General features: G+C 42.8%; 1 protein-coding gene across 2 annotated transcripts in view; it reads right to left on the bottom strand.

The window, feature by feature from the left end:
• The window catches only part of ERCC4 (ERCC excision repair 4, endonuclease catalytic subunit), a 29,901-nt gene extending 10,463 nt beyond the window's left edge, over positions 1-19,438 (bottom strand). Inside the window, exons 1-6 of one of the 2 annotated variants that reach the window (XM_043523838.1) lie at positions 19,203-19,438; positions 15,918-16,098; positions 11,027-11,222; positions 9,473-9,680; positions 3,911-4,091; positions 2,260-2,376 (exon numbers count right to left, since the gene is read on the bottom strand). In XM_043523838.1, coding sequence (XP_043379773.1) covers positions 2,260-2,376; positions 3,911-4,091; positions 9,473-9,680; positions 11,027-11,222; positions 15,918-16,098; positions 19,203-19,430 — 1,111 coding nt within the window. In that variant the 5' untranslated portion in view covers positions 19,431-19,438. The remainder of the gene's footprint in view (positions 1-2,259; positions 2,377-3,910; positions 4,092-9,472; positions 9,681-11,026; positions 11,223-15,917; positions 16,099-19,202) is intronic. The other variant, XM_043523837.1, reaches the window with a different exon arrangement.
• Between the last annotated feature and the right edge of the window lie 6,570 nt (positions 19,439-26,008).

Below are 26,008 nucleotides of genomic sequence, written 5' to 3'. Positions count from 1 at the left end.
GTACAGTTTAGGGAAGAATACCTTGACAAAGAGGCGAGACAGTAAAGGAGCTAGTCAGAAAGCAACTATTGCCATCCCCAACAATCCAGCACCTACAGCACTTGGAGGGTAGAGGGGTGCCAAGTAAGGTGCCGCACTCTCACACTGGTCCAAGCTTCACAAGATGGAATGAGTTGTACCTCAACTCCACCAGATTTTAAACCGGTTCAAGATCATGGTGTCCCCCCAAACCTAGAAAGGTAGCTACACTCCTAGGAAGTGCAAGTGGGGTCACACTCTTGTGTAGCTCCTATGGCTTTAGAGGATTTATTGAAGGGGAGCTCTACTTGTCCAGTGTTTAAAAGGTTCTGCAGAAACTTCCTCTTCAGAAGGCTGGCAGTATGTACAACCACTACAGGCTTACAAATAAGGTATGCCTAATTGTCATGGTAATTGACACGACCACGTAACAATAGACAAATACAGTTATTTCAAAGTTTCTAGTTGTTTTCCATGGTGGTACTATGGGGGCAGAGTTAAGGGTGCTTGGGTGTCCTTAACTGAGTACTGGCATCACTTGAATGTTTGGATCTGGATTTTTTTTAGAATAAAGTGGAAAGTTAATGTTGAATTTCCAGGATAAATGTTTGTCTCTTTTTATTTTTTTTTATTAAGAAAGCTATTCTCAAGGATTTTTGGGATGAAGTTAGAGTCATTAATCCTTAAATACAGGTTAATTAAGTGCTTTGTTTGGGAAAAGTTATTTTCCACGTATGGCTTAATCCTATATCCTCTACTTCACACTTAGCAATAGCCTTAATCCTATATCCTCTACTTCACACTTAGCAATAAAGAGGAGAGGAATGATTTCACCTCAGGAACCTTTGTCAGGACCAGTTTTTATTAGCTGTACCCTCTTTGAAATATAGATATGCTTGTATTCAAGAGACTTAATTACTTTGCAGAGACTACACACCTATTCCATCCCTTCATTGATATTTCACTATATACAAACTATTAGATGGGTCTAAGCACAGAGTCAGCCTATCCAGGAAATATCTTAAATCTAGGTAGATTATGGGTGGGATTTATAAAAGCACATGTTTCCATTAAAACTCAATGGACCTGTGCTGCTAAATCACTGGGTTACGTCTACATGACAGACTTCTACTAATATAACTGTGTCATTGCAGGGGCTCAAAGAGGTGTGAGCCCTAACCAGACTTTTGCCAGCACAGCTATGTCGTAGCATAGAGGCAATTATACCAGCCAAAACTATGCTTTTACCAGGATAGCTTTTTTCCACTTGGGCAGGCATTTATACTATATCATTACAAACCACTGCTTTGTGGCTATAGCAGTATCCACACTACGACCAATTACTGGTATAGTATATCAGCATTCCTATCCTGGCAAAACACTCCTTCAGTAGACACATCTGCAATGTGCTACCTCTAGATCTAGTTGGACTAGGAATGATAGGCTCCTAATCTGTTTCACTTCACAGATGTCTCTAATCAGAAACCATGAGAGATAGTGAAGGTGGTGGTGGTGGGAGGAGAAGACAGTCGTGGGTAAAAATATTCAATAGTCGGTACTGTTTTATCCACTTGACTACCATATCTATGCTTGGTTGGCTTAAGAGATATTTTTTTAAGGCAGGCATGCTCCCAACTTGTAGGTATTTCCACAAGTTAGAGTCCCTGTGTGCATTCTCAGACTCCTTCAGGTGATACTGCATAGGTTTGCTCCTTAAAGTACTGCGTGGCAAAAAGGAGTGGGAAGAGGGCACTCACAGGGTAGCAGAGAGCATCCCTACCAGGTCAAACAAGGCAGAAGAAAGGAAAGATCGGTGGGAAGCCATCAGGGCTAGTGGGGCATGGGAAAAGAGAGGCATATCAGAAAGGAAACAAGAATAAGAAAATAGACAGTGAAAAGATAAGATGGTGGCAACCATGGCACCAGGGGACAGAGTGGGAGAGAGCTAGGATACCCACGTGCCAATCATAAAGGAATAGTCAACACAAAATGTTGGTTGCAACACTGATTTTAAGTTATGGACTTTCATGTGTTAATGTGTTCAAAAGCACATTTCAAGCTCATAAATTTACAGTGCTTCCAAAAGCTCAGGCCTTTTTATTTTACACAGAACTTCTCTCTCAAATTCATAAATATTACACATCTAGTACTTTGGTATGATATATTTCAGAAAACATAATTTCAGTTCTGTTCTCTTAAAAGAAAGATTAACCAAATGAGAAACATTTAGTACTCTCTCACCTGGCCCACCAAGATCCTCACTGTTCTTGTTCTCGTTCTCAGATTCAATCTCTTTCAATACTTCTCTTAAGGCCTCCCACTTTGGGTTGCTTTCTAAGACCAATTCCCTTTTCAGTTCTGAAATACAATAAAGGAGAATTAATTTAATATAGCAGCTTTCACAGTCAACATACTCCTAAGAGCTTCAAAATAATGGGTTAGATGCTGATAATGTAACGGCTCTTGGCAAATTCAACAACAGCCCACATTTGCAACTTGTTATGCTGGGGGATGGAGGAAGGCAATAGCTATCACATAAACCTATTTATAGATAGGGACAAATGGTATTTTGAAGCAAAGATAAACATTCATATTTTACTTGTTTCAATTTAAAAACTCTTAATTATAAGATTGTTTTTATAACTGACTATACACACACTTATATAAAATGAAAATAACATCAGACTAATATTAAACTAAACACTTTAGTGGCTCAAGAACAATTCTACAGGACCTCCACCAGTGACCTGCTGTGCAACCTGGGCAAGTCACTTTACCTCTCTGTACCTTTGCTTCCCTCCCATTTCTTGTCTTGTCTATTGTAAGCTCTCTGGAGCTAGGACTATATCTCAATGTGTTAGACAGCACCTAGCACAACAGGGTCCTGATCTCAGTTGGGGTTCTCTAGGAGATACTGTAATACAAATGTACAGACATTAGAACAGCATAGTTTTGTAAACTGAACTAACAAACCAGTGAATTTCATGCCTTCTTTCTGAAGTTATGAACCCATCTTTTTAAGTGTACAGACTAAGAACTTTTGATTTATATTTTGGATTTATAATTAGCAACAGCAGATAGTCCTGCATGGAGTAAATTCAGCACTTCTAGTAGGTCGGCGTGTGCTTTGCCCCTAGAACTCCTTACAAACCACTAATGGTACCTAACACCTATAGAAGGCTTTCCAGTAGTACATCACAAAAATACTTTAAAAAGAGGCTAAGCACCACTATCCCCCTTTTACAGATGGGAATCTGACATTTAGAGATGAAGTAACTTGGCTGAAGAAGATTTTTTGAAGGGATCTTTTAGTAAACATACTTCAGAATAAAGACAAATTCACTGAATCTGAGTTTTTTGGTCCACAAAGAAGTCAGCATTAGAAATGCTCACAATACTTTTCCCTCTTTATATCCATTTTTTCAGATACTTTGCTTTTTCTTACTTATTTTGTCATCTGAAATGCGATAAACTCTCGCTCGAGCATTTACAAACATTGAAGTACTAGAGTCAAGAAATAGCCATCCTAAAGGTGGAGGAAGACAATATTAATAGTCAATTAGGTATTTGCAACATGCCCACTTCAACCCCCTCAAAAAAAGAAGCCCCAAATCTTCCATGTGAAACAGTTGTCCTACGTGCTTGTTTTATAATTACTGCTTTGCAAGATACACAAATGCAAGTTTCTGATATTTTATACATTAAGTAACAGCAGTTAAGTGGGAGGGTGAAAGCATTAACTGTCAATAAAACCTCCATCCTTATGGCTAAGTACATAAGCTTAATTAGAAACCTTAGTATGGCTAGTACGGGTTTTTGATTATTCAAAAAAAAAAAAATCAAGGTTTCACTCATGTATTCACTTCTAGAATGTTATACTCATAACTCATACCTGAATTCTGACCAAATGCTTTTTCAGTTGCTCTCAATGACTCCACAAGGTTAAGAAAGGTGACACAATCATACTGAGTTAGATACTGTAGCAAAGTACGTAATATCTTCAAATCCTGAACCAAAGATTTGGTCTTAGCTCCAAGTTGGTGCCAAAGAGGATCTAAATAGTGACGAATTGTCTAGAAATATAATTGGAAGTTAAGTGTTGCAAACACAATGCATCAGTAGAGCCTCATGAAACTTTTTAAAATATATTTTGTTTTATGTTTCAGGAATTCTTGTTCATTCTTCCCTCCCCTCCTCCCCCACGGCTTGAGGCCATGGGGAGGGTGTATGGTTCCAGCCCCCCAGGGTGTGGGAGGCCCTGGAGTGTGTTTGGTTCTTGCCCCAGGAGGGAGGGGAGACCCTGAGGATATGTGTGTTGATTCCTGCCTCTGTGGTGTAGAGACCCTTGAGGGGGTGGTTGCAGAGCAAGCCTATCCCCCACTCACCCTGGAACAGTGTTACCTGTATTGTGGGGATCGGACAGGCATCCTGCTCGAGGTGTTGTTACCTGTAAAACGGGATAGCAGCCACCACTCACTCAAATTTGGCATGACCGCCCTTTTGTCATGATGATAGAAGGGTGGCCAGGCCAAACCCAAGTGGTGTTGTGGACAAGCACACAAGGTCGCTGCCACTGCGGGGTAAATTTTTTCGTTTTAATCTTTGTTTTATTTTGTGTTATTTTCACATGGCGATCGGGGGAGGTCGCCGGACGACTGGAAAAAGGCTAATGTAGTGCCCATCTTTAAAAAAGGGAAGAGGGAGGATCCGGGGAACTACAGGCCAGTCAGCCTCACCCCAGTCCCTGGAAAAATCATGGAGCAGGTCCTCAAGGAATCAATTCTGAAGCACTTAGAGGAGAGGAAAGTGATCAGGAACAGTCAGCATGGATTCACCAATGGCAAGTCATGCCTGACTAATCCAGTGCCTTCTGTGACGAGATAACTGGCTCTGTGGATGAGGGGAAAGCAGTGGACGTGTTGTTCCTTAACTTTAGCAAAGCTTTTGACATGGTCTCCCACAGTATTCTTGCCAGCAAGTTAAAGAAGTATGGGCTGGATGAATGGACAATAAGGTGGATAGAAAGCTGGTTAGATTGTCGGCTCAACGGTAGTGATCAATGGCTCCATGTCTAGTTGGCAGCCGGTATCGAGTGGAGTGCCCCAAGGGTCGGTCCTGGGGTCAGTTTTGTTCAATATCTTCATAAATGATCTGGAGGATGGCGTGGATGTGCACCCTCAGCAAGTTTGCAGATGACACTAAACTGGGAGGAGAGGTAGATACGCTGGAGGGTAGGGATAGGATACAGAGGGACTTAGACAGGATTAGAGGATTGGGCCAAAAAAATCTGATGAAGTTCAGCAAGGGCATGTGCAGAGTCCTGCACTTAGGATGGAAGAATCCCATGCCCCGCTACAGACTAGGGACCGAATGGCTAGGCAGCAGTTCTGCAGAAAAGGACCTAGGGGTTACAGTGGACGAGAAGCTGGATATGAGTCAACAGTGTGCCCTTGTTGCCAAGAAGGCCAATGGCATTTTGGGATGTATAAGTAGGGGCATAGCCAGCAGATCGAGGGTCGTGATTGTTCCCCTCTAGTCGACATTGGTGAGGCCTCATCTAGAGTACTGTGTCCAGTTTTGGGCCCCACGCTACAAGAAGGATGTGGAAAAATTGGAAAACGTCCAGCAGAGGGCAACAAAAATGATTAGGAGGAGAGACTGAGGGAACTGGGATTGTTTTAGTCTGCGGAAGAGAAGAATGAGGGGGGATTTGATAGCTGCTTTCAACTACCTGAAAGGGGGTTCCAAAGAGGATGGATCTATACTGTTCTCAGTGGTAACAGATGACAGAACGAGGAGCAATGGTCTCAAGTTGCAGTGGTGGAGGTTTCGGTTGGATATTAGGAAAAACTTTTTCACTAGGAGGGTGGTGAAACACTGGAATGCGTTACCTAGGAGGTGGTGGAATCTCCTTCCTTTGAAGTTTTTAAGGTCAGGCTTGACAAAGCCCTGGCTGGGATGATTTAGTTGGGATTGTTCCTGCTTTGAGCAGGGGGATGGACTAGATGACCTCCTGAGGTCCCTTATGTCCCTTCCAACCCTGATATTCTATGATCTGCAAAAAACCACAGAGCACTACACATCAGCCCCTTTTCTTTGTAATAGATTTAGGGCCTGAATCAATGTCCACTGAATGTTCTACTGACTTTCATTGAGATTAAACTAGCTAGAGATATAAAGGGTAACAAGAAAACATTCTATAAATACATTAGAAGCAAGAGGAAGATCAAGGACAAGGTAGGCCCATTATTCAAGGGGAGGGGAGGGGAGGGGAGGAACAACAACAGAAAATGTAGAAAGGGCAGAAGTGCTAAATGACTTTTTTGTTTCTGTTTTCACCAGAAAAATTTAGTAGCAATTGAAGCATCTAACTTAATGAATGTCATTGAATAATGAGGTACGATCAGAGGCTAAAATAGGGAAAGAACAGTTGAAAATTACTTAGACAAATTAGATGTTTTCAAGTCCAGGCATGCCTGATGAAATATATCCTAGAATACTCAAGGAGCTGACTGGGAAATCTGAGCCATTAGTGATTATCTCTGAAAAGGTCATGGAAGATGGGTGAGTTTCCAGAGGCTGAAAAAAGGGCAAATATAGTGCCAATCTATAAAAAGGGGAATAAGGACAACCCAGGAATTACAGACCAGTCAGCTTAACTTCAGGACCCGGAAAAGATAAGAGGGAGCAAATATTTGAAGCAGTCAATCTGCAGACATCCGTAGAAGATAATAGGTGAATAAGTAACAGGTCAGCATGGATGTGTCAAGAACAAATCATGTCAACCAACATTAAACAGCTTTGCTTGGTGGGGGGGACAGGGTAAACAAGCTTTGTTGAGAGAGGGGAAAGAGGTAGCTGTCCGTATATCTTGTCTTTAGTAAGGCTTTTGATAAAGTCTCGCATTGACCTTTTCCTCATAAACAAATTAGGGAAATACAACCAAGATAAAGCTAGTATAAATGGGTGCACAAACTGATTGGAAAACCATTCCTAGAGAGTAGTTATCAGTGGTTTCACAATCAAGCTGGAAGGAACATATCCAGCGGGGTCCAGTAGAGATCAGTTCTGGGTCCAGTTCTGTTCAATATCTTCATCAATGATTTAGATAATGGCATAAAGGGGTGCACTATAAAGTTTTGCAGATGACAGCAAGCTGGGAAGGGTTGGAAGTGCTTTGGAGGGTAGGATTGCAATTCAAAATGATCTGGACAAACTGGAGAAATGGTCTGAAGTAAATAGGATTGGAATTCATAAGGACAAATGCAAAGTACTCCACTTAGGAAGGGAAAATCAGTTGCACAACATACAAAATGGGAAATGATTGCCTAGGAAGTAGTACTCTGGAAAGGATCTGCGGGTCATAGTGGATCACAAGCTAAATATAAGTCAACACTAACAGTGTTGCAAAAAAAAGCAAACATCATTCTGGGCTGTATCGGCAGGAGTGTTGTAAGCAAGACACAAGAAGTATTCTTCTGCTCTAGTCCATGCTGATTAGTGCCTTACTGAGAGTATGTGTTCAGTTCTGGTGCCACATTTCAGGAAAGATGTGGACAAATTTGAGACGTCTAGAGAAGAGCAACAAAAATGATTGAGATCTAAGAAAACATAACTTATAAGGGGAGATTGAAAAGATTGGGTTTTGTTTAGTCTGGGGAAGAGAAGATTGAGGGAGGAACATGAGAACAGTTTTCAAGTACATAAAAGGGTTGTTACAAGGAAGAGGATGGAGAAAAATGCTCTCTTTAACCTCTGAGGATAGGACAAGAAGCAATGGGCTTATATTGCAGCAACGGCAATTTAGGTTGGACATTAGGAAAAAACTTCCTAATTGTCAGCCGTGGTTTTAAGCACTGGAATAAACTGCTGAGGGAGGTTTGTGAAATCTCCATCATTGGAGATTTTTAAGAGCAAGTTAGACAGAGAGCTGTCAGGGATGGTCTAGATAATACGTAATCCTGCCTTGAGTGCACAGGACTGGACTAGAAGATCTCTCAAGGCCCTTCCACTCCTACAATTCTATGATTTTATAGGCATTGTATCAGGCCCATAGTATCCAGGTACAGGTACCATTACAAGTGTACAGAACAAACACGTTATAACAAAACACATTATAGTTACTTTGCCAAAAGTACCCAACTAAAAACGTATTTAATAGTTATAATATTTAACAGTAAGGTAAACCAGTATCTTGGAAATGTAGTGAAATATATGCGATTTTATATAAAACATACTGACAATTAACAAGATATCTGCCTCCTCTACTGCATTAAGTGTAGATTTTCCTTTAAATAAACCACAGCTGCTGGGAGAAGGAAGAGACAAAGCATACCTATCTAATTTCACTCTGAGCTGCCCTGTGGCCTTAGTACTTCAGTACACTTTATTCAGTGAAAGAAGAAAGCACCATAATATCATCTTGTTCTCATAACAGACGAGCACCCTAGAGATGGACAATTTTGGTATTTTTATAAAACAAAAACATTTTCTACAAAAAGCCAGAAAGCCTAATGTTAACATAAAAACAGAGATAATGAACGTAAGTAAACCGTGTCACAAAGTGAATGTTGAAGTATGTGTGGTGGTACTCTGCAGAAGTACATCAACCAAGTTGCAGCCTTTACTACCAATGGCAATACAAAACATGGTTAATGACATACAGCAACTCGATACAAACAAATACACCATGGTATATGCTGCTTTCCATGCATAGGAGAGATCCTACTAATAAGAACATGAACATGCTGTCAAGAAAGAAATACTGTATACATTATTATACTCTTCTTTAATATTAAGGACATATTCTGAGCAGAAACTGTACAGCCATCTTAATCTTTAAAATGCTATTATGACACAGTAAGGTCATATATTTTATTGAACCAAATTCTGTTGGTAAAGAAAGACAAGCTTTGAGCTCTTCCACCTTGGCTCTCCTAATATCCTGGGACCAACACAACTACAACATGGCATACATTAGTACACAGTAACAGAGGGTAATTATAAAATCTTCATTTTCCATTCGATATAGCTAACTACTAAAAAATAAGGAATTAAACATAATAAAGAAGACTAAGTAGCTAAGCTACACAGAAATAATTTAGTCTTTTACAATGTTAAAAATTGCCCCATTATTATTATTATTTGTATTACCATAGCCCTAGTTATGGAGCAGGACTCCACTGTGCTAAGTGCTGTACAAACATAGACCAAAAGATGGTCCCTCGCCCCAAAGAGATTACTACTAATTTTACAGTGGCAACTACACACAGTCAGCACTACAGATTACTACAATTCTCCTTTTACAATGGCAATGAGCATGCTGAAGGTGAGGTTTTAAATTGCTTCTACTTATTTTTTGAATTATAACAGTACATTATTGTACAGAATGCTAACTAGTAAAATGACCTGCATTCTTTACAGTTACATCATAGCAAACAAAAACAAAATTTACCTTGTCAAAAGGTTTTCCAATAGCATTTTCTAATGATAAGTCTTCTACTTCAAGAGCTGGGTTATAGCGTTTGAGTTCTCTCAGACACACATTCAGGATGTCCAGTATAGAGGTCTGGATAGTGAGCATTGCAGGGGTCATGGATACGTGTATTTCCACCACTTCAGGTTTGTGTTTCTCTAAAAATGAATTCACCGCTATATGAAACCTAGGGAGAAAATAGCTTATGAAGATTTATATGAGCAGTACAGAACCCTTACAGGCTTAGTGCCACAATTATTTAATACATTCACATAAAATGAGTTTTAGAATCAGTGTAAGTTAAACCACTAAGCTAACTGAAAAGTGCACTGTGTTCTATAGAAGTGAGGCTAGTTGCCAGTGTGTACGATCAGCCTCAAGAAACTATTTATGCTTTGATCACACCTGTATTAGTCCTTGTCAAGTATCCATAGAATAACAAAGCTCATACACATAAGGAGATGGAGAATTACAATATTATATACTAGAACCCCATTTATCCGGTCTAACTGGGACTGGGGCCAGATCAGATAATCAAAACTCCAGATAAACTGGAGAATGGGAAAATGCAATGCTGCAGCACCATCTATGGGCTACAGGAGCGATCATCCACTTATGGCCCTGGAGTCCTGGTTGTTTGGTAAATACGGAGAGCTGGTTAAGGGTGAGTCAGATAAACGTGGTTGTATTGTATTCCACAGAATAACCATGGATGGGCCAAATCCTGCAATCCAGTGGAAAGGAAAAATCCCATATAACAGGCAGAATAGGGTATCTAAATCCGGTGTAGCCCAAGAATCCACCAATAAATCCTGTAGACCCCCCAGCCCTCCATACAAGTATCAGGACCCCTTTATAATGCTCCTCTCGGCTATTCTATACCCCATTACATACATGGGAATTAATGTTGATAATGGAGTACGACATGAGGAGCAGTAGCTCGTCTTGTCTGCTCCCTCTAAACTTAAGTGCACATCTTCCTGACCCACAGAATCTCCAACTTGTACAGGGGATTTCATGATTTAGAAGCGAGAGCATTGTGCACATCCACTGTTCACCCTTTCCTACCCCAATTAAGCCCACTTTTGCTCCCTTCTACAACTAAAACAAAAGCTTCTGAAGATACTGCTTACAGTGGCATGTGACAGAACAAAGAAGGAAAAGGTGAGTGGACCACTTGAGAGTAGGCTAAAGAAACAGCAAAGTGGGGTACAAAAGATGACTTTCCTATCCAATGGAAAAAAATTTCTCTGCAATGTTCATTGTCTCAACTGGAGTAAGACAAGAGATTTCAATCCTGTTCCGGGCTTTGCTCTAACTCACTATGAGACCTAAGGCAAATCAAACTCTGTGCCTTAGTTTCCATCAGTCAAATGCAGATATTCTTCAGACTTTATATACACATTTAAAAGAAGATCTTAGCTTTTGATTTAAACCTCGATGTTGAAGACATAAACCTATGAAAAACTACCACAATCCAAAAAACAAGACTCAGTTAATAAAAATACATTGTGAAGTAGCAAGGCATCTTACCTTGGCCACAGATAAAGTTTCCGTACAAAGAGATTTCTCATCACTCTTTCCACATGACAAAAGCCAGTATCAAAGGCAATGGCATTGTCTGTAAAGGCTTTGATGAACCCCTTCTTGTTCTTCTGGCGAAAGAGTCGCAAGATAAATGCTTCCTGACAAGATTCAATGATTCTGTGTGCTTTGTATACCAAAATACCTGGCAGAATAAGAGGTTTTCAAGTTACACAAATGGGGAGGAAAAAAAAAGTTAAAATATTGGGTCTATTTTTTCCACAAGAATGCTTTATTCTTTTAATGTTTTGCCAATTAAACAGCAATAGGAATTTAAATCTTCTGTCATATGCTGCAAATATGGAATCATGTAGGACCAGTCGAAACAGTTCTCAAGCCCCCTCCTCCTGAACACTATAGCTGTGTTAATGAGGCATCTTTAGACAAAAAATACTTCTACTTAAATGGAAAGGAGACAAAAAAGGAAAACAGTAGGGCTTAATTTGGATTCTTAGTTGCATTAGAAAATTCTAGAAGTTATCCTAAGAATTTAAAATGCTGGTAAATTAGAAGTTAACACAGTATTATCACACTGCAGTGTAGGGATTTTAAAGGTCACATTATTAATTTATCTACAAAAAGGTTGTAACCTACAGAACTGAAACACCTGATGACATTTTGTTCATGATGAAAGAACCCCTCAAGACATTTCTTTAGCATATTTTTTATGATTTTCATAGATTTTTAATGGCAGAAGGAATCACTATGATTCTAGTCTGTTTCCTGCAAAACATAGGCCATAGAATTTCACCAAGGCAATGTCTACGTGAAGTGAGCTGTAGCTCACGAAAGCTTATGCTCAAATAAATTTGTTAGTCTCTCAGGTGCCACAAGTACTCCTTTTCTTTTTCTGAATTCAGACTAACACGGCTGCTACTCTGAAACCAAAAAAGGTGTATTTCTAACAATTGTTAAAATGCTAGGGTAGACAAGGCAATTTGTACTTTTAACATGTATTAGGTGATTGAGGTAAACCATACGGATGAGTCTAGGGATTACCTCACCCAGATAAAACCAGTTGAAACTACAGTTTGCCTTGTCTGCACTAGAATTTAAACCCATTATTTAACACACATTAAAAAGTATTTTTTCCTAGCGAAGACAGGCTGGTTAAGCTACAGCATCTCTTTTAGAAAGACATCTAAATCTTGGTTTAAGGACTTCAAACTCCAGTGAATCCATCATATCCCTAGGTAAGTTGTTCTAATGATTAATCACCTTCCTGTTAAAAAAAATTGCATCTTTATTTCTAGTCTGAGTTTGACTAGCTTCAGCTTCCAGCCATTGATCTTGTTATGCCTTTGTATGATTACATTAAGTTTTCACACTTCTAATAATTCTTCTAGTACTTTTCTGAACTCCTTCCAATTTTTCAACTTCCTTTGCAAAGTGTGGGCCCCAGAACTGACAGTATTTTAGTAACAGTCTCACTAATGTTCTACATAACAGTGATTAGACCACTCACCTACTTTTATTCCATATTCCTCTGCTTAAATATGCAAGGATCACATTTACTTTCTTCCATTACCATGTCACATTGGAAGCTTATGTTCAGTTGGTTATCCACCATGATCCTGAATACTTTTTGAGTCACTGCATTTCAAAAGAGAGTGCCCCCAATCTTATAAGTGTGACCTACATTCTTGGTTCCTGAATATGTGACTTTGCATTTAGCTATATTAAAATGCATGGGCTCATTTGAGTAACTTCTTACTCCATGTGATCCAGATCACCCTGCAGATCTGACCTGTGCTCATTATTTACCACTCCACAAATTTGTGTTATTTGCAAACTTTATCAGTAATGATTTTATATTTTCTTTCAGCTCATTAATAAAGATACTGAATAGCATTGGGCCAAGAACCCGTAGGACCCCATTAGAAATGCTCCCACAGGATGTGCACTTACAATTAATTTGATATCAATTGGCCAGTTTCTAATGAATTTAATATATGCTACTTTGATTTAAAGACAACTACATTCCTATAAACTGCTTAAAAATACTTATCTGTTTCATTGTTCAAGCAATGCTGATTATATACCATCTATTACTAATGTGTGAATTTGTAATAAAATCTCTTTTTCTCTAGCAATTAAGAATATAAGCTATTCTTTTACAACAGGAGTGGACTCTACCCTGGGGAACAGTGACTCGGAAAGAGACTTGGGGGCATGGGGATAATCAGCTGAACACGAGCCCCCAAGTGTGCTGCTGTGGCCAAAAAGGGCTAATGCAATCCTTGGATCGGTATACAAGGGAATGATGAGTAGGAGTAGGGAGGTTATTTTACCTCTGTATTTGGCACTGGTGCAACCACTGCCAGAACTCTGTGTCCAGTTCTGGTGCCCACAATTCAAGGATGTTGATAAATTGGAGAGGGGTCAGAGAAGAGCCACAAGAACGATTAAAGGATTGTAAAACATGCCTTCTAGTAAAAGATGCAAGGAGTTCAATCTGTTTAGCTTATCAAAGAGAAGGACAAGAGGTGACTTGATCACAGTCTAGCAATACCTCCATGGGGAACAGAAATTTGAAAATAGAGGGTGTCATTGTTCCTGAAGAAACTGCACCTCTGACCCTTTCCTTAAAGGCACCTGCTTAAGACTCAGACCTCTAGCTGTCACCTTTCTTGGAGCAAACTGTTGTGACTCTCTCCTTCTAGACTGGGTATTTAGGCTACAATTCCTCCTTCATTTCATTACAATTATTCCAGCAAGTCTGAGTTTAGTTCAGCACTTGCAACTCTTCTCTCTCTCAGGGGCAATGACGGGTTTAACCAGTGACCAGGCAGCTTTTGTAAAGCAAAGTATTATTTATTCAGAACACAATCATTACAGAGAAAAATAGATCTTAAAAACAATAAACTATTTACATGCAGTCCTTAGCTTAGCTGGCAATCATCTATTTTCCACATGAAGACCATGGCAGGTTTCAAAGTCTTTAAGGCCCTTTCCACAGGGCCTGTTTCTTGTCATCACAGCACCATGCCAGTTCATGGATTGTCTCCATGTCAGGGTGGTCACATTATACATTTCTCACGTCTTTGTTTGCCAGGCTTCTTCAATCAGATCAAACTAGAATATGCAATTTCCCTCGGGGTAGGGTGTGTGAGACTCCTCCAGACTTCTTTATGTGCCTAGGGATTTACATTTATTACCCCTCCCTCACCACAAGTTACCAGTGATTTTAGTTCTTGCAGGAAACTCCTGTAACTCCCCCATGGGACCAGAATATAATCCAAACTCTTCAAAATACATATAATGTATACCAGCGGTTCTCAAACTGTTGGTCAAGACCCCAACTGGGTTAAGACCCCATTTTAATGGGGTTGCCAGGTCCAGCATTAGACTTGCTGGGACCCAGAGCTGAAGCTGAAGCCCAAGCTTCACCCCCACCCGGGGCAATGGGGCTCAGGTTGCAGCCCCCTTTCCCCTTTCGGGTGCCAACCCCCCTGGGGTCATGTAGTAACTTTACTGTCAGAAGGGGGGGTTGTGGTGCAATGAAGTTTGAGAACCCCTGATGTATACAGTTGACACAATAGTTTTTGAATATTTCATGTGTTCATAATATCTATCACAGAGGTTTCTTCAGTCTAGCAGACAAAGGTATATAACAAAATTCAACAGCTGGAGGTTAAAGCTGGACAAGTCCAGACTAGAAATGAAGAGTAATTTTTTAACAGAGAGAGTAATTAATCATTAGAACATATTACCAAGGGTTTTGCTGGATTCTCTTTCACTGGAAGTTTTTAAATCCCAATTGGATGTTTTCTCTAAAAGACTTTCTCTAGTTCAGCCATAGCTATGGGACTTGAAACAGGAATTAAATTCAGGTAAGTCCTCTGGCTTGTGTTATGCAAGACTTCAGACTAGATCTCAACTGTCCCTTCTGGCCTTATAATCTATGCTTAGATTGTAAAATGCAAGATTTTTTTTTTTCATAAAAGAAATGGATACACTGTTTGCATGTCTAGAGATATCAGATACATTTAAAAAGGAATGAGAACTTCACAAACATATTTTTCTAGAATTATTCCATCCTTTCCATTATATCCAATACCATTTCTAATATTCCAACCAATGTGTACAGCAAGATATGAAACTATAATAGCTACGGTGACACTGACATCTTGTGGTAATAGCATCAAAATAAAAGACCAAGTTATAAATGATCCGCAAAGCATTTAAAAATTGGTTTGTGCCTTTTTTGTTATTTCTGTTGTACAGAAGGCCTAAAGAACCTCCCAACTCCCATCTTTATTCGTTCTTCAAACTAGAAATATCAAGAATGTTAAGATTCATCTACCCCGGTTTGCTGTAAAACCTCTTAAAGGTTCTAACATAGTGGGAACTCTCACATGTTTATTGAAGTGATGGAATATCTGTAACAGAGATTCACTTTCTCCAAAGTGTTCATTAATCAATTATGTTTAAGCATTAACAAAATCCAGAATTTTATTGTCTGGCTAAAAATTCCTTTCCCTTCCAATTTTCAATTTTGGGGGTCTTGTGTAATTATTGTACTAGCTCTCCAATCACTAGTGTGTCTTCTAGGCTAGACAAGATCTAAAATTCTAATATTAATAAAACAAGTAGAAAAACACACAACAACTTTCAAGTCTAATTTATATAAAGCAGAATAAAACGCCACAAGCTTTTCACATCATCTTTAACACAGGCATTGTTACTGCAACTTTCACAAAGGCCTAATTCTTCAGCCCTTACAAACATCAGTTGGACTACCCATAAGTAAAGGTTGCAGAACTAAACCCTGTGTGTATAGGTGAAGTAAAAGGAATATAAATAGAAAATTTTTAGCTTGCTTTCACTAAACTCTTACCAGTTATAAGATTTGAAGGAATTCTATCTGTCAAGAAATCCACCACAAGAATTCGACTTGTTGCGAAGAGGACACCACCTTGTGTGTAAACTTCATATCTACAGTTGCTTGTAATTTCATTGGTAACACGCCGAGGAAGATGGACAACTCCATCTGACCTCAGCTGATCAATAAAATACTCCTAAACCAAACACAAACACAGTATTTCACCAGGGTAATTGCTTTGATTAAACAGATGCAAAAAATTATAGATTTCTATATTCTTATTGATTTTTCAGGGGCTGCCATCAAAAATCTACAAAGTAGTAATCATGAGCCACGATTACCTACATATCTAGATGCAACATATATTTTTCTGGTCAAGTATTATGGGTAACATTTTCAAAAGCATCCAAGGGACTTAAGACCCTAAGTCAAGGATTGGCAACTTTTGGCATGCGGCCCGCCAGGGTAAGCCCCCTGGCTGGCTGGCTGGGCCGGTTTGCTTACCTGTCGCGTCTGCAGGCTCAGCCGATCGCAGATCCCACTGGCTGCGGTTCGCCGCTCCAGGCCAATGGTGGCTGCGGGAAGCGGCGTGGGCCGAGGTCTGTGCAGGCCGCCGCTTCCCACAGCCCCCATTGGCCTGGAACGGCAAACCTCGGCCAGTGGGAGCTGCGATTGGCCAAAACTGCAGACACAGCAGGTAAACAAACCGGCCTGCCCAGCCACGCGGCTTACCCTGGCAGGCCATGTGCCAAAGGTTGCCGATCCCTGTTCTAAGTCTTATTTTTAAAAGTAATTTAGATAATTAAAAGAGTGAAGGACTGTCTCTGTTCTGTTTGTACAGTGATTAGCACAATGGGGTCCTGATCCATGAGTAGGGCTACTATTACAATACAAAGAATATATTTCACCACATAGCTGCATTTCAGCAGAGAATAAAGTGACCTGTTTGTGTAGTCTATGTATCTGTTTTAAAAGTGTTTTAGGATCCTTAGGATGAAAAGCCCTATATAAATAAGATCATAATCATATTATTCTGTGGTTATGTATTATATTACATTTGTCTGAGGCCCTTCATCCTAAAAGATCTCAAAATTCTTAAAAATGGACACACAGATCGAGGCTTTGTCTGTATTACCATTTTTGTTGGTTGGGGTGTGAAAAAAAATCACACCCCTAACCAACATAAGTTTCACTGACAAAAGAATGGTGCGGACAGCACTATGTCAGCAGAAGAGGCTCTCCTCTGGACACAGCTAATGCCGCTCGTTGGGGTGGTTTAATTATGCTGTCAGGAGTGCTCTCTCCTGCGGGCAAAGCACGGCTACATGGGAGACCTTACAGCGGTACAGCTATCCTGCTGTAAGGTCCGTAGTGTAGACATAGCCTAAACCAGTGGTTTTCAATATTTTTTCATTTGCAGACCCCTAAAAATTTTGACTGGAGGTGTGGATGCCTTTGAAAATCTTAGGCATAGTCTGCAGACCAGCAGAGGTTCGTGGACCACAGGTTGAAAACCACTGGACTAAACAAAAGGGTCACTTTATTTTACACTGAAATCCAACCATGTGGTGAAATGTAGTAATTAATTATTAACAATCAGCATCATTACACAACATAAAAGGATGGTAAGAAGAATATTTATGCAACTAAACTGAAGGCGAAATCTCCATAGGTAGAATGCAATTACCCGGTTTAGAATTTGCCCAGTTTCCCAGGATTAACATATCTACTCTTGAAAAGTGCCAGCAGATTTTCTCCCTCTCCCCACACACACCTTTGCCTTGTTTCAATGAAGTAAAAAGATAAAGTGACGGAAAAAAAAATGTTCTATACATAAAAAAGGGAAGAGGTCAGAGAGGGCAAACAGTTCCTTAATTAAACTAAGTATTAAAGATTGGCAATTTTATTCATTTATTCAACAATTTTATACTCTTTCTGGTCATTAGTTATTCACAAATTTCCATTGTCCAAAAAACAGTTTATGCAAACATATTTTAGCTTATGGACAGCTTGCTAATTATTCTGTGTTTCATGCTGTGTGACCAGTTACTGGGACCCTGATCTGATCCTGCAAACATTGACTTCAGCAGGACAATACTTACACTTAAAGTTAAGCATGTGCCCGAAACTATGCCATCACTAGAAATGCTGCTGCTGTAGCACTAATCAGTGTTGCTCACAGCAGCTACAGGAGGAGTTCTCCCATCACTACAGTTAAACCACCTCCCTGAGAGGCTAGTCAGGTCAACAAAAGAATTCTTCAGTAGACCTAGGGCTATGCGCACCAGAGGCTAGGTCAGTTTAACTACTTTGTTGAGGGGGTGTGGATTTTTCATACCCCTGGATAACATAGCTGTCGATCTAACTTTATAGTGTAAACCTGGCCTTGCTGGATTAGGACCTACACACTCGCTCTCCTGTTGGCATAGTGCGTCTTCACCAGACGAACTGTAGCTGTGCTGATGTAGTGCTGCCGTGTAGACTTGCCCTCAGTATTGTTTCTGTTACTTGACTGGATCACTTCCAAATTTACTAAGGGCTTTCAACACAGTGCACAGAAACATGCAGATATATATGTATGTGCACAGGTATTCAACACTCTCCTTCCACCAAGTATTTGCTTATACAAAGGTTTACAGGTAGTTAGGTCAGGTTGCTAATAGTAAAGCAAACAAAGTTTTTATTTGACTGACTGTTCACTAGTACTAGGGTACAGTATTTGCCCAATTCCATTCAACATATATCTCCATCAATGAAACACAATCTTTAATAACCACTGATCAAGACTTAAGTGTATTGGCAACTTCAGCTGCACCATATCTCCTACCATGCTGCTGAGGCATTGGTTCAGTACCAACTCCTCAAGGCAACTCTCCGTCACAACTAGTTCTAAAGGTACCAAGATGATTGATATACCCAGTCTGGAAAGTGGCCCCCACTTGAAACTTCTGAGGAAGAAGAATGCACTCTGAATATGAGGGAACAGTGGGGTAGGTTTGGGGGGAGAAATCGCACCCCAATTCTTTAAAGTGGGTAGGTCTGTATGTGAGGAAGGGATTTAAATTGCAACCCACTCGCAGCGAGGGGATTTCGGGGACAGGAGTGCGTATGTATGTGTCAGGACGATCATATCCCACTCCCCCTGAACGGAGGGGAGGAAAGGTTCCCACCCCCGTGAGAGGTGGTTGGGGGCAGGTCGGGGGAACTGACCCCCAAGGAGAGACCTGAGGGAGTGTCCTCCCGCCTGAAGAAGGCGCGTAGGCATCGACTCTCCCCACGCCCTGGAGAGCAGCCCCTCACCTCCTCGGCCGGGCCGGTGTTGAGCACCAGCACCAGGCTGGCCGGCTCGCAGTAGAGGCGGAGGAAGCGCAGCAGGATGCGGTCGATGCCCAGGCCGCGGGCGCAGATCACCAGCCCGTCTTGGTGGAAGAGATCCAGGAAAACCTGGTTCTCGTGCTCCAGCGGCGCCGCCATAACCGGCCGGGCTGACAGACCAGCAGCCGTTGCGCACGCAGGAGAGCAGAGCATGCGCGTTAGCAGCAGTGAAACCGCCGCCTTCAACCAAACGCCAGGCTACGGCTCCTCACGCTAGCTACGGGCGCCGAGCCGCTGCGCGAGCGCTAGCGCCTCCTGCAGGACACAAACGCCAAAGGGAAAGGAGCCGCTCGCGGGAAGAGAGGAGCGGCCCAGCTCTCCCGCACCGTGGGGTGTGTCCCGGGCCCCAAGGGTGTAACGCCCACCCCAGCCTGCTTCTTAGTAGGGGCAGGAGGGAGCGGAGGTAACTCCGCAAAGCCCCAGCCGTGTTCATGTGCGAGCAGAAAGAGGGGGTGCACCCCCATCACCATCTCCCGTACAGGAGAGGAGAGGAAAGTGACTCACTCCCTCAAGCCTCCCTCCTGGGGTGGGGAAGCTGAGACCCCTCAGTCCTCTTTTTGCAGTGTTGCGATCCCTGACGTGCAGGAGACAGGTCCCAAGGGCATGATTGTTTTAAAGATGAAACCCTGGGTTTAGGTTTTTGAATAATTACAGGTAGGAGGCGCCTTACAGCCTCCCTCCTGGGGAGAGAGAGAAAAGAGTAAACAGATCTGCCCACAGCCAGGGAGGAATTAAGACAATCTAGAGACCTAGGTATGCCCCAGGTGCTGCCTCCACCCCCCCCCCCCTACCCCCCCCCCCCCAGGGTGGCAGCAAGTTGAAGAGTTAAAATGGCTGAGGCAGTTCACAGCCCTTGAAGCTATTGTTTCAGGCTGTCTGCAGACTCAGCCAGGCATCTTGGGTCATGTTTTCAAGTTTTTCTTTACATGGGTGTGGGATAGAAATATATTTTTAATGAAAGCTGAGAGTCTGTTTTTATCATGTGACCCCAGTATATAGGACCCTGAACCAACAGTACTTGTGCCTTAATCCAGCCCTGGCCTCCTAGTCTCTGATCTGGGGAGGAAGCAACTGCTCAGACTGTCCTTCAAGAGTAAGAGAAGGCTCCCCTTTCCCCCCGAACTGCCTTTAGGAGTGAGTGAGTGGGAAGGAGGCTTCTTAGAGCTGCCACAAAACTTAACATGATGAAGGGCAAGGGGAAGCTACAACCTTGCCTCCAATCTCCTGAAATATAAGTGAAATTTTCTAGACCTTCCCCAAATCTCCCTCAGTTGTGCAGGCATCTTCTCCAGACTTGCCCAAGTCTCCCTCTGGGAGTATGGAAAAAGAATTGTGACTTAGCACAGGGTCATCACTGAGGCTCCTTTGGGCGGATGGACAATTGAATCACATTATCCTACAGCTGCTTCATTTATATGAAAGCATAGGAGATGCCCCAGATCTTCCATATTTGAAGTGGGAAGTAATCCCCCAAATTTGCCGCAAGTTTAGCTCTTTCTCCTTTCTTCAGGCAGCATTCATTTACCAGACCTGCTGGAGCAGTTGTCTGCTGTGATCTGGCAAATCCTCTCAAGAATTGTGTATTCCAAACTGTTCCATATTACTAGCTCTGTGGTAAGTGGGATTTTTTTTTTTAATAAAAAAAAACAAAACTGCTTGTGTAACACTGACAGACCCCAGTCATCAGCGGGCAGGATCAAACCTGGGATGTCTGAAGCTAAATGCATGAGCCTCTACTGCATAAGCTAAAAGCCATATAGCCCTTAGCTAAAGCTGTAGAAGAGACTCATTAATCTCTAAGTGGTCTCAGATGGAATGGGACAGAACACCACACCCAGAAGGTGGGTGGGTTACACTTGATTTTCTCAGATTAGTTCCCTACCATACTCCACTTTTGTAATTTACATATTAATACAGATGTACTTACTCTTTATTACACCAATATTGGTATTTTTTGTTACCAGGCCTATGCTGCAGTACATGATCATTTAAATTAAGGAATTTTTTAAATTATTTAAAAAAATCAGTCTTATGTTAATTTACATTGCCAAATCATTTACCACAAGAGGCAGGGAACTGCAAAATAATTAATCCAAAACACAGATATTTCCCTTCAACTGTGCAAGATTGGTAGGTCCATAGTACAGATCTTCAGACAACGGTTATGTCTGTGACATATGGATGAGTGAATGAATTTTAAACTAAAGATCATCTGCTGTTGTTGAAGGAAAGGGTAGCTGCATACCTTTCTTGGTTAAGAAAAGAATAGAATGGCTAGTACTGTAAGGGAGCAAATATCGGGAGAGTTCTACAAGAGTTCAGAGAAATGTCAGTTTAAAATGAGTCAGATTTTAAATGTCTCATTGAAATACATTACAAATGTCTTCATTAGCAGCTGTCCTTGGATATATGCAGCATACGCGGGTTGTCCTTGGATATATGCAGCATACGCAGCTGCGTAGGGTACCCAAAAATTTGGGGCACCATTCCCCTCACTGCCCACAGCTGGAATCCTCTCTTCACCAGCCCCTCCCCTGCGCTGGGCTGGCAGGCTTCTCCTCGACCCCAGCCCTGCCTCCCTCGCTCACTCGCTCCTCAGCAGGCCAGCTGAGGGCTCCAGTCTCTGGCTCTGCTGCCCCAGTCCCAGGGAGCCCAGAGCGGTGTGGACGGTCAATGGCGGTGCGGCAGCCTGGCCCACCGCTGCCTGGAGTGGAGTCCCTTCCTGGACCCTGCCTGCCTGCGCTGCTTGGTCTCCAATGGGGGCTGTGCTGGGGCCAGGACAGGAGGAGCCAAACTTCCACCTGAGTCAGCGGGGGGAGCCGGGCTGAGCGGCGCAGGGGACTTAAAGTGACAGTGCGCTCACTGTCTCTCACACTTCCCTAACACACACAGTCTCTCTCACACACAGACTGGCTCTCACACCCACATACACTCTGCCTCTCACGAGTCACAGTCCCACAACACACTGTCACACACACACACAGGCTCTCTCTCTGTCTCTCTCACACACTCTGTCACACACACACTTGTATTATTGTTATTGTTATTTCTGCTTGGTACTTCCTGTCAAAATGCTCGTGGAAAACCAGGAGGGCTGTGGGCTCTGACAAGATGCAGCCCCCATGTGACAGCAGGATGCCCGCCTTGAGCCACTGCCACAGCATCTGCTGTGTACAAAGCTCGGTGTATATCAGCAATGGGGGAGTTCTGGGGGTCCGCGGGTGGAGGTAGTGGCTGTGCCCCCTCAACACCCCTTCCTGCTTCTCCATGTGGGCACCAATGATACTGCCACAAATGACCTTGAGCGGATCACTGCAGACTACGTGGCTCTGGGATAAAGGAGTTGGAGGCGCAAGTGGTGTTTTCGTCCATCCTCCCCGTAGAAGGAAAAGGCCTGGGTACAGACCGTCGAATCGTGGAAGTCAACGAATGGCTACGCAGGTGGTGTCGGAGAGAAGGCTTCGGGTTCTTTGATCATGGGATGGTGTTCCGAGAAGGAGGAGTGCTGGCAGAGATGGGCTCCACGTAACGAAGAGAGGGAAGAGTATCTTCGCAAGCAGGCTGGCTAACCTAGTGAGGAGGGCTTTAAACTAGGTTCACCGAGGGAAGGAGACCAAAGCCCTGAGGTAAGTGGGGACGTGGGATACCGGGAGGAAGCACAAGCAGGAGAACGCGAAAGGGGAGGGCTCCTGCCTCATACTAAGAAAGCAGGACAAACAGCAAGTTATCTCAAGTGCCTCTACACAAATGCAAGAAGCCTGGGAAACAAGCAGGGAGAACTGGAAGTCCTGGCACAGTCAAGGAATTATGATGTGATTGGAATAACAGAGACTTGGTGGGATAACTCACATGATTGGAGTACTGTCATGGATGGATATAAACTGTTTAGGAAGGACAGGCAGGGCAGAAAAGGTGAGGGAGTTGCATTGTATGTAAGAGAGCAGTATGACTGCTCAGAGCTCCGGTATGAAACTGCAGAAAAACCTGAGTGTCTCTGGATTAAGTTTAGAAGTGTGAGCAACAAGGGTGATGTCGTGGTGGGAGTCTGCTATAGACCACCGGATCAGGGGGATGAGGTGGACGAGGCTTTCTTCCGGCAACTAATGGAAGTTACTAGATTGCAGGCCCTGGTTCTCATGGGAGATTTCAATCACCCTGATATCTGCTGGTAGAGCAGTACAGCGGTGCACAGACAATCCAGGAACTTTTTGGAAAGTGGAGGGGACAATTTCCTGGTGCAAGTGCTGGAGGAACCAACTAGGGGCAGAGCTCTTCTTGACCTGCTGCTCACAAACCGGGGAGAATTAGTAGGGGAAGCAAAAGTGGATGGGAACCTGGGAGGGAGTGACCATGAGATGGTCGAGTTGAGGATCCTGACACAGGGAAGAAAGGAGAGCAGCAGAATACAGACCCTGGACTTCAGAAAAGCAGATTTTCACAACCTCAGGGAACTGATGGGCAGGATCCCTGGGAGAATAACATGAGGGGGAAAGGAGTCCAGGAGAGCTGGCTATATTTTAAAGAATCCTTATTGAGGTTACAGGGACAAACCATCCCGATGTGTAGAAAGAATAGTAAATGTGGCAGGCAACCAGTTTGGCTTAACAGTGAAATCCTTGTTGATCTTAAACACAAAAAAGAAGCTTACAAGAAGTGGAAGATTGGACAAATGACCAGGGAAGAGTATAAAAATATTGCTCGGGCATGCAGGAGTGAAATCAGGAAGGCCAAATCACACCTGGAGGTGCAGCTAGCAAGAGATGTTAAGAGTAACAAGAAGGCTTTCTTCAGGTATGTTAGCAACAAGAAGAAAGTCAAGGAGAGTGTGGGCCCCTTGCTGAATGAGGGAGGCAACCTAGTGACAGAGGATGTGGAGAAAGCTAATGTACTCATGCTTTTTTTGCCTCTGTCTTCATGAACAACAGACTACTGCACTGGACAGCACAGCATGGGGAGGAGGTGACCAGCCCTCTGTGGAGAAAGAAGTGGTTCGGGACTATTTAGAAAAGCTCAATGAGCACAAGTGGGGCCAGATGCGCTGCATCCGAGAGTGCTAAAGAAGTTGGCGGATGTGATTGCAGAGCCATTGGCCATTATCTTTGAAAACTCATGGCGATCGGGGGAGGTTCTGGACGACTGGAAAAAAGCTAATGTAGTGCCCATCTTTAAAAGAGGGAAGAAGGAGGATCCTGGGAATTACAGGCCAGTCAGCCTCACCCCAGTCCCTGGAAAAATCATGGAGCAGGTCCTCAAGGAATCAATTCTGAAGCACTTAGAGGAGAGGAAAGTGATCAGGAACAGTCAGCATGGATTCACCAAGGGCAAGTCATGCCTGACTAATCTAATTGCCTTCCATGACGAGATAAAGGATGAGGGGAAAGCAGTGGACGTGTTGTTCCTTGACTTTAGCAAAGCTTTTGACACGGGCTTGCACAGTATTCTTGCCAGCAAATTAAAGAAGTATGGGCTGGATGAATGGATGATAAGGTGGATAGAAAGCTGGCTAGATTGTCGGGCTCAATGGGTAGTGATCAGTGGCTCCATGTCTAATTGGCAGCCGGTATCAAGTGGAGTGCCCCAAGGGTCAGTCCTCGGGCCGGTTTTGTTCAATATCTTCATAAATGATCTGGAGGATGGTGTGGATTGCACCCTCAGCAAGTTTGCAGATGACACTAAACTGGGAGGAGGGGTAGATACGCTGGAGGGTAGGGATAGGATACAGAGGGACTTAGACAAATTAGAGGATTGGGCCAAAAAAAATCTGATGAAGTTCAGCAAGGACATGTGCATAGTCCTGCACTTAGGATGGAAGAATCCCATGCCCCGCTACAGACTAGGGACCGAATGGCTAGGCAGCAGTTCTGCAGAAAAGGACCTAGGGGTTACAGTGGACGAGAAGCTGGATATGAGTCAACAGTGTGCCCTTGTTGCAAGAAGGCCAATGGCATTTTGGGATGTATAAGTAGGGGCATTGCCAGCAGATCGAGGGATGTGATCATTCCCCTCTATTCGACATTGGTGAGGCCTCATCTGGAGTACTGTGTCCAGTTTTGGGCCACACACTACAAGAAGGATGTGGAAAAATTTGGAAAGAGTCCAGCGGAGGGCAACAAAAATGATTAGGGGACTGGAACACATGACTTATGAGGAGAGGCTGAACTGGGATTGTTCAGTCTGCGGAAGAGAAGAATGAGGGGGGATTTGATAGCTGCTTTCAACTACCTGAAAGGGGGTTCCAAAGAGGATGGATCTAGACTGTTCTCAGTGGTAGCAGATGACAGAACAAGGAGTAATGGTCTCAAGTTGCAGCAGGGGAGGTTTAGGTTGGATATTAGGAAAAACTTTTTCACTGGGAGGGTGGTGAAACACTGGAATGCGTTGCCTAGGGAGGTGGTGGAATCTCCTTCCTTAGAAGTTTTTAAGGTCAGGCTTGACAAAGTCCTGGCTGGGATGATTTAGTTGGGGATTGGTCCTGCTTCAAGCAGGGGGTTGGACTAGATGACCTCCTGAGGTCCCTTCCAACCCTGATATTCTATGATTCTATAACATACTGGGGTCAGTGGCACCGGCTGGGGACCGCCTTCAGTGGAGCATAGGGGCACCAGTTTAATAATACTGCATAAGGCCCCATAAATCCTAACGACAGCCCTGCATGAGATTCTTAAAATTTACCATAAATTAAGCCAGTATGAGTGATAGTGGTAGGTCTGCTTATTTGCTCAGGACAAAGC

Source organism: Chelonia mydas, chromosome 10 (genome assembly GCF_015237465.2).
Source record: "Chelonia mydas isolate rCheMyd1 chromosome 10, rCheMyd1.pri.v2, whole genome shotgun sequence".
Lineage (NCBI taxonomy): Eukaryota > Metazoa > Chordata > Testudines > Cheloniidae > Chelonia > Chelonia mydas.
The sequence above is the reverse complement of the archived record's forward strand: the minus strand, read 5'-3'. Positions and strand labels throughout refer to the sequence as shown.